Genomic DNA, 9,420 nt, shown 5'->3' on the forward strand with positions numbered 1-9,420 from the left:
TCGGGGGGCGGAGGTGGCGGTGGTGGAGGTGGGTGGTGGGGAGAGAGGAGAAGAAGCGGGGCCAGCGCCGACCGGGAGTCGAGGCGACCCTCCTCGGGCGGACAGCCGCTTTTCAGGACGGTCCCCGGTCCACACACACACACCCCGGCGCCGCGCTGGGCCCGGTGGCCCCGAGGCGAGGCTGCAGCGCTGGTCCATGCGCCGGCTGGCGGCAGGCCGGGCTGGATGGACCCTGAAGCCGCCTTCGGAGAGGCCCGCCGGAGCCTGGACGAGGCGCCCCCGAAAGGCATGGACGCCTTGCTGAGCCCGGCCGCCTTCGCCGCCGCCGGAGGAGGGCCCTGCCGGAACGCGCCGCTCAGCGGGCCGGGCCCCTCGGCGCCCCCCGCCGCCTACCCAGCCCTGGACGGCGCCGAGCCGCCCCCCAAGCAATGCCTCCCCTGCCCGGCCTCGGCCGCCGCCGCCGCCGCCGCCTCCACCGCCGCCCCCTTCTCCTACGGCTGCTTCGGCAGCGGCTACTGCTCGTACCGGGTGGCCCGCGGCGCCCTCAAGCCCTGCCCGCCCCCGCCGCAGCCCGCCTACCCGCCCGACAAGTACGTGGACGCCGCCAGCGCCGCCGCGCCCCCCGAGGACTACCAGACGCGCCCCGCCGAGTTCGCCTTCTACCCGGGCTACGCCGGTCCCTACCAGCCCGTGGCCAACTACCTGGACGTTTCCGTCGTGCAGACCCTCGGCGGGCCGCCCGGCGACGCCCGACACGAAGCCCTCCTGCCCGTGGACCCTTACCACCAGCCCTGGGCCCTGGCCGGCGGCTGGAACAACCAAATGTACTGCCCCAAGGAGCAGAGCCCGGCCGCCGGACACTTTTGGAAAACGGCCTTCGCAGGTAACCGGAGCGGAGGGCCTCTCGGGAAACGCCTCGCCCCTGCCCCCTCCCCCAAATATCCCCCCCCACTCCGGGGCTGGTTGATTCGGGCTTCGGACCGAAGCAGCGAGGAAATCTGATCCGGAGAGGGCCTGTCCGGAGGCCCCCTCTTCGGGGTTGGCAGAGGTGGGGGTTGGGAACTCTGCACGTGCTCTGAGGCACTCCCTTCTTTCCAGGTCTGAGCCCTGGGCTCGTTCTTACGGCGAGGAGTCCCAGAATGTGTTGCTCTATGTTCTCATTTCCCTTTTACGTACTGTTAGCTGTTTATTTTTCTGTAGTATAATAAAAGGATAGTATAACTGAACGCCAAACTATTGCGCCAAAGGTGTGCCGAAACAGATACTCCCCACCCACACGCTGAATAGTGCACTTCCAGTTCCCTTGCAATGCACTTTACAACTGCATTTTACTGTGCAGAATGGCAAAATCCACTTGCAAACCGTCTCTAAAGTGCATCCAAAGTGGATTGAACGGGCATTATTCCCGGTATGTGAAAGCGCCTCTGTCGATGTATACTTTCCCCTTCTGGTTGGTTTCCCTGCGCTAGTCATGGTTCGGCGTAATAGCTGTCATATGATTATTATTATTATTACAAATTATACATTAGGTTAAACAAGTGAGTTCGTGCGAGTGTTCCTAAGCGTTGTTTATTTCTGGGAAGCCGCCCAGGAACGTCGTGAAATCTATTTTCTTGCTTCCTTCCAAGACCCAAATTGCCGTGGCAGGTTAGAGAGAGGTTGAAGCTCTTCAGCTGGCTACTCTGTGCCTTCCCAGTTGCGGTCAGCCACAGATAACGGCCGCGGGAAGTTTCTAAGTGCTCCAATTTTGGACCTGTGAAGCAGTAATTAAAAAACAAGCGCAGTTATAAAAAAGATGGCAGGGTCCCTGAACATGTGCAGAGTTCCTTATCACCCAGTGGCTGGTAACTAGGATTGGGAGGGGGGTTTCTAAGTCAGTGAACTTGAGTTGGATGCAGATCTTCCAACCCCAGCCAGCACCTCTCCTGTGATCAATTTAGTGCACATCAGTCAATCATTCCAGTCCCTAAGGAGTCACAAGGGATACCTATTTCAGCGAAGGGGTTCAGATTTCCTACCCATCCAACTTTCCTTCTTTGGTCCTTTCCTACTTTGTTTCTTGGAGTGTGATTCAAATTGCTGGACCTCCGTCCTTCAGATCTGCAGGAAACAAACTCTGTAAAAGAGCAATCCTAAACAGGTCTACTCAGAATCTTACTCAGGTCTATTGTATGGGGCTTACTCCCAGGAAAGTGTGCATTAGGGTTGTACTGTGCATCTTGAAAAGTGCTTAGGATGGCTAGGTGCAGAAGTGTCAGGGCACATAAAGGTAAAGGTTCCTTTGCTCGAAAGCCAGTCGAATCCGACTCTGGGGTTGCGGTGCTCATCTCCGTTTCAAAGCCGAAGAGCCAGCGCTGTCTGAAGACATTTCTGTGATCATGTGGCCGGCATGACTAAACACCAAGGCGCATGGAACGCTGTTACCTTCCCAGGGCACATAGGGGGTGATTAAAATCAGGACATAGTATTCGTGCTAGGTGCTATTGCTGTTGTCCCTGGGGATTGAGATAGGACCATTTGGAACCATTTGCTTGGCTTGGAGATGCAATGCTGCCATTCTGAATTAGCTTAATGGTTAGTAAGGCCTGTCCAAATGAATGGAGATCCTGGCCTGCAAGGCAGAGCATATTAAAAGATTGCCACTTCGGTTAGATATCTTTAAAAAGAAAAGATGAAGGTTTTCTGGAATGTGGCTCTCGACTTGATGTTTCTGCAGAATATGAAACATGGGCAGTGTGTAAATTCAAAAATAGGCCTTGGCATGTCTGGTCCTTAAACTTAGCCTAACACTAATCTTCACAGAAATATTAGGGTAGGTTTATAAGAAAGAAAACACATACACAGACAGTTGGTGCACTTTGGTCTTTTACTCTTTAAAAAATTCAATTTCATTGTTTATTGATAATGTCCCAACTTGTTGATTGTATTGACTCATTGTGTAGTCTGCCTTAAATTTGAGTGAGAAAGGCAGACTGTAAATAATGTAAAATAAAAATACATTTTGAGGGGAGGAAGTGTGGTGAGTCCAATGCCAGGGGCTGGACTAGATAGCTGTAGGAGGTCCCTTTCCGCTCTTATAATCCCACAATGCTTTGCAGGGCCCTCCAGTGACTGCATCATGTAATTCAATCAGACTTCACCACAAGGGGTCATGCAGCCTACATACTCCCTTTAATACAGTCCTGGGCCTACAGAAATTGATAGCTGCAATCCTCTGAGCCCCCTTCTCAAGTTCAGGGCCTGTTAAATTCCACTGGATTTCTCAGGGTATCAGTATGCCTTGGGGCAGCCAGACAGGAGACATTTTAGGAGTGAAGTTACTCTTCGACAAAGGAATTGTGCAACGCCAACCAAAGTATTATAATAATATACTGTATGTAAAATACAATACATAATATTGTGTTTAGCATTGCACAATCTGCTTTTCAGAAATACATAAATTCTGCATGGTGAAGCGTTCTATGAAACCCAAAGGTTTGCACATTCCTACTGAAATTCTACACTGCCATACGAAGCAGAGGTATGCCCTTCTAAATTAACAAGCTTAAGACTGTGCCATAAATTGTTTAGATAAATAAATGTACCAGCTCCATAGTCCAGTAATTACAATATTGAAATATTTATGTGTTATAATTGAGGTTTTATCACTCAAGCCCATTAGTGTGCAAGAGGCAATGTTTTATTCCCCATCAGGAAATCCTACCTGTGACCAATGACATTTGTCACAATTCCATACCTCAACTGGATAACCATCATTAATTGAAAGAAGTCTCATTTGTTGCCACTGGATTAAACTTTCAATTTGGCATTTTTAGGATTTCAGATGAACTTCAGTTAGATTATGAAGGAGCGCCCACCCATCTGCTTTATCAGTAATAAATTTGTGCTGCATTACATTATCGAAGAGTAGCAACTACAGTGAAGAACTCTGGCTTTTGGCCCTGAAACCAATGCCCAAGATCCCTCCTGTTGTTTGAATGTGAGCTGAGATTTCCTAGAAAGTATTAGAATGTTTTTATTAATAGGCACAGGTCCCAAGCCACAACATAAGCAGCCTTGTCTCAGTAACATCAATTACTTCATTGTACTGCGGGTAACCCAAACCAGCCAGAATCTAAATGTCCAAGTCATTTTGAGTAATTGCATTGCAAATACTGTGTGCTCCTTGCAACAAGGTACTGATAGCATTTTTAGACCGCTTTTCAAAATACTAGATGTCATAACAATACTCATATTCAGTATTGTCGTGAATAAGGTAACGTTACAGGACCCAAGCCAGTAACATGCATTTTCATGTTCAGTTGCATGTAGTACTGTCTTCTATGTTTCCAACTGAGTTCCAGAATTCAACACACTTTTGGTTTCAAAATTATTAATTACTCTGCAGCAAAAAAATAGTATGTTGCTACATAGCCCTGAAAGGCGAGAGGCATGCCATGCACAAATGTGCTTTCAAAGTGGCTGGTGGGGGGAGAATTTTTCCCTGAATTGCGTCCAAATAACTTGATTCAATTATGTATGAAGCGGTACTTTACTATCAGTGCAACTTATTGCACTATGAAATGACTAATTAAATAAATTCACAACTGTTCCAGTTCAACAAAACATCAAAACAAAACCGTGTAATTGTGTGTGCTGTCTTTCTAACTGTAACAGTATATTGTTGTGACACTGGACCCCCCAAGGAACATAAATATTCAGTATAAATATTTCAGTAGTATGCAGTGCTGTGTAAGCTCATTTGCTGCATAATACTGGGGTATTATTCATTAGAATCTAAGCAAGGAAGCATTTTTCCAGGCTTGCAGGATGTGCCAGAAAAAATCTCAGTCTCAGTCAGACCTTAAGGACCATGCCCCCACCCCATAACCACAATGTAACTATCCAACAAGCCTTAGTAACCAATACTATTTTCTTGGCAAGCTTTCTCAACCATGACAAGAGCAGGAGTAGTAGAATTGTCTCCCCAAGGAGTTTCATAAAGTATCCTTGTTATTATCTTTCTGCAAACCATGTAAGATGGAACTGTTCCATGGGCCTTTTGAATGAACTTTTAAAAAATGTCTCAACAGATTTTGATATGAATGACATTGTGGTTAGACCTTCTGTAATGTTATTGGGAGTTTATCAGTTTTAAGTGTGGAACTGTACACATTATTGTAAGTTTTAGTACCTGGACTTTTTATTTGCAGAACTATAGAAAGGCAGAAAATACTACTACTACTAGTGGTGGTGGTGGGAGTGGGGGGTGGTACTACTACTACTAGTGGCAGTAACAATAGGGAAATATATATTTATGTAGTGTGATCCCCCTGAGTGAAGCTGTTTTAAATTAATTGCTTTCAGCAAGAGAATCAGTTAGGTGACTCTGTCTCTTACCTGAAAAAATGACACTTGAAAGGGCCTCGTTTGTTTTCCTAAATGATAATTTAGCATAATATTATATAATGGCACCAGAAGACTCACCTGAGCCCTTTGACTGGCAGATAGAACCATAGGGGCATATATGCCTATTGCTGCTCTAACCTCCCCCTCCAATATATGGACTCTAATTCACAGACTACATCTTTCTAGACGATCAAATGAATATTTGTATGTTTTATACACTGGCCACCTAAGCAGTGCAACTGCAATTGGAAAAATAAAATTCTACCAGAAACAACATATCCGTGGCCTCAAAATGCAACTATTAGACTGCAGTGCTAAGAATACTTTCCTAGGAACAAGCCCCATTGAATAAAATGGGACCTGTCCATCTGAGCATACCTGTTGAGGATTGCTTACTCAATCGGAACGCATTATACATTATTCTGTACACGCACTTTGAGTTGGAACTCTACCCAACTGGCTCTATCCAGGGAAAGAATTAGGTACTTTCTTTCCCAGTTTCACTGGTTTAGGAAAGCTTGCCTTCTGGATCACTTTCGCACCTTTCCAAACGCAACTTGGCGGTGTGGTCCTGATTTGCTCGCAATGAAACAAGTCTAATGCCTGAGAATTCCTCGAAAGACTGCACGGGTAATAAAGGTGCTTAATATTTTCCAAAAGCCTACCCAAGCACTGTAACCACTGTCTTTATAAAAACCGACAAGTTTATTTTAATTTGCCACATTGTAATATTGAAATCATTGTTTGTGTTTAATGTATGTGCATCCTAACACTGCAGTTCTGAGGCCAGTATCAAGATTTTCCCCCTTCAATAACAAACAAGGTGAAGTTGTCCAACAGAACAATACTCATTAATACCCACGCCCACAATGTGTAACTCCTGGGGAGTACCGAGGTGCAGTATTGGTCCCCCTCCCGCAGTATTCATTACTTCGGTCTCCCCGCCGGCAGCCTTGTCACAGAATGAGGCAGGCCGTGTGTTTGTTTGGGTGGTATTAATGATTGCACAACACTTGGAAGATTGCCAATGAGGTCTTAAAATATAGGCATGTGCGCATGTTGAAATCTAATCAGAAAAGCCGTGTGCATGCAATAGCATCTTAAAACGCATAGGTGGAGAAAACAGGTGGAATGGAGATGGTGCGTTGTGATATTTGGTTGGTCTTACTACTATGCAGTATTATGTGGATTAGTAGTATGTTATGTAGGAGGTAGTACATACTGTAACGGTTGGGTAGTGGGCAATATACTACATGATGTATTAGTATTAGTAGTGCTATAATGTAGTACTGTAGTACTTTATGTGGTATTATATGAATTTGGGGGGTTCTTTTGTTTTTCCCCCTGTGTGTGTATATATATATATAATGTTGAATAATATCCGAATTCTCACTACTCCTGAACACTCCTACTTGCGAGTGAGTCCTGGGCGGTGAACACCAAATAAATGGAGAACCCTCTACACAAAAAGTGCCACTCAACAAGATTTGAATCCCCCAACAGAAACAATTTACTCAGGACTAATTATGTGATTTCCGTCTCTTCCCTTCTTTTCCAAACACATGTGTTGGTTTCCCTAAGAGCGTAGCAAAGAGAGACAGATATGATACACTACCCAACCATAAGCACACATTTACTTGCAAGTCAATGCTGTTGAGTTCATTTGGGCTTGGAAATCACGGTGAAACATCAGTTCTCACATTTCCCCGCGCTGCCTCCGACTACTCACGCGCCATTTAACCTGCCCTTAACTAGACTTCTTTCCCCACCTCTGCTAGTTAATTTCAGTGATACTTTGCTTCCAAACAATAAAATAAAGGGCTTTTAAAAAATTGAGAGAGGAGGAGAACGAGAACGGGAAAGAACGTTCTACTTTTGGATAGAAGTGGGGGCATTTGAGTATTAGTCAATTTCACCTGGCTCGACTGCCGGACAAAGGCAGGGTTGTCGATTTCACTCCCTTCCAAGAACTGCGCGGTCTCTCCAGCAGGCCTGTCTTAACCTTCGACTCTTTCACCCCCTCCCCTCTCTTTCTCTTTCTCCCGCTGGGCAGAAGCTGTAGGCCAACATCCCCCGGAGGGCTGTTCCTTCCGCCGCGGCCGCAAGAAGAGGATCCCATACAGCAAAGGGCAGCTGAAAGAGCTCGAGAAGGAGTACGCCAACAGCAAGTTCATCACCAAGGATAAGAGGAGAAAGATCTCCGCGGCCACCAACCTCACCGAGAGACAGATCACCATCTGGTTCCAGAACCGGCGGGTGAAAGAGAAGAAGATTGTGGCCAAGGTGAAAACCACCAACACCAACACCACCACCACTAGCAGCACCGCCAGTAGCAGCAGCAGCGGCAGCACCCCGTGAGAGAGGGACTCGGACCAGACAGAGTGGGGTGGAGGGGAGAAAGAAGCCCCCGCAGGGGGAGAAAGGAGCGGAGGACATCTCCGCTGGCTCCCCCGCCGCCTTGCCTGAACTGGAGAGGTGAAGGGGGGTGGGGTGGAGGAGAAGGAGGGAGAGGAACTGGATCCGAATAATTCTCGTGGAGACTTCAATAGTTTCCCCCCTTCCGCCTGCTTCGCGGCTGCCTCCGCGCTCCACCTCGGCGGAAGCAGACGAAATCCGCACGTCCCCGGCCTCGTCCGTGCTCTCTGCTACGCTCTCTTTTGTTTTATATTTTTTTTTCCTTAGTCCGTGTTTTGTTTTGCTTCCCTCAAATAAGTTAAGACCCCGATTTGCAAGCAAAGAAAGAAAGAGCCGGTGATTTTAAGAATTACGCAACCTAGTTACTGTTGTTATTGTTATTTTTATGATGATGTAATAATGGGGGAGGCGGGAGGAAACCGTGTGCAATGTACAATTTATTTTTATGGAATTCCCCCCTCCTCGTTGGTTGCCGCCTTAGCGTCAGTGCGATGCGAACTTCTCTGTCCTTTGTACGAAATCCAGTAATTACGAGCTGCTCTGGGGGGGAGTGGGTGGGGGGGAGGGAGGGAAGACAGCGACGCGCAGACAAAAGGAGAGGGGGTACTGCCTACAATCGAACCGGATTCTAAATAAATTCTCAGTAATCAGAATGGCTGGGTTCGCTTACGGTTCCATTTGTCAACCGGCTTGCATATAGCTTTTGAACGAACAGTCTCTTCAGCCGATGTGAAATATTGGTAGATATTTTTAACTGGGGAAAATATCTACAGGTTTTTTTAATATATAGCATAATCTATACTTTAGGTGGCTTATACATTTGGAAAACAATGTGTGCTTGCGTCTGAAGGTGGACCACTGTTTTTTGTCTTTGTTGATTGATCACATGGCAATCGATAAATGCCTCGGTTGCACGTTTACGCATTTGCTTACTACCAAAATCTCAAAGTGCCTTTGAGGACACTGAAATAAGTGGGAGGTAGTAGACATTGGGTGCAATCTTAAGCAGTTCTACTCAGACGTAAGCCCTATGTTACTCAATGGGGCTTACTCCCCCGGAAAGTGCCTTTAGGGTTGAAGCCAAAAACTACTCCATGTACGGTGTAATCCTAATTATGTGTGCTAGCCCAAGGGGGTTTAATTTCCCTTCTAAGCCTTAGGCAGAAGGAAAAGCCATCTAGAGAAAAGTTATTTTTCCTTCCTTATGGGGCTGGGTGGCCCTTCAACGCCCAGCCCCATCGATTGACGTTTGGAGCCGTGCAGCTTAAATTCTAGGCATGTTTACTCAAAAGTAAGTCCCACTGCATTCAATGGGGCTTACTCCCAGGTCAGTGTGCATAGGTTTGCAGCCCAGGTGTGCGTGTAATGTGTATAATACATGGGAAATGGATTAATTGAATTTCTCTTTGCTCCTGCAATATTTGGAAGACAGTCTACTGTGACTCACCTTGATGTCAATTTCTTTAGAATGTTTTGGATGGGGAGGTCTGGAAAGGTATGTTTTGAAGGCTGAGTAAAAACAGATGCTTCTATGCAGCACTACGTAATAGTAATAAATACTTCTATTACTGCTACTACTATGATAGTACTGGTACTGTTCTTAAGGACAAATTATTT

At 46.5% G+C, this 9,420-nt stretch overlaps 1 protein-coding gene across 1 annotated transcript; it reads left to right on the plus strand.

Moving 5' to 3' along the window:
• Positions 1-225: 225 nt before the first annotated feature.
• HOXB13 (homeobox B13) lies at positions 226-7,746 on the plus strand. The gene is made up of 2 exons (XM_015414612.1): positions 226-883; positions 7,442-7,746. The coding sequence occupies exons 1-2, from the start codon at positions 226-228 to the stop codon at positions 7,744-7,746; spliced, it is 963 nt and encodes a 320-aa protein (XP_015270098.1).
• The last annotated feature ends 1,674 nt before the right edge of the window (positions 7,747-9,420 follow it).

Source organism: Gekko japonicus, unplaced genomic scaffold (assembly GCF_001447785.1).
Source record: "Gekko japonicus isolate JY-2015 unplaced genomic scaffold, Gekko_japonicus_V1.1 scaffold798, whole genome shotgun sequence".
In the NCBI taxonomy this organism is placed as follows: domain Eukaryota; kingdom Metazoa; phylum Chordata; class Lepidosauria; order Squamata; family Gekkonidae; genus Gekko; species Gekko japonicus.

Excerpts from the sequence above, each read along its gene's own strand:
- HOXB13 (XM_015414612.1), top strand. The coding sequence starts at position 226 with ATGGACCCTGAAGCCGCCTTCGGAGAGGCCCGCCGGAGCCTGGACGAG. Across the intron at positions 884-7,441 it reads TTGGAAAACGGCCTTCGCAG|AAGCTGTAGGCCAACATCCC; the intron begins GTAACCGGAGCG and ends CCCGCTGGGCAG.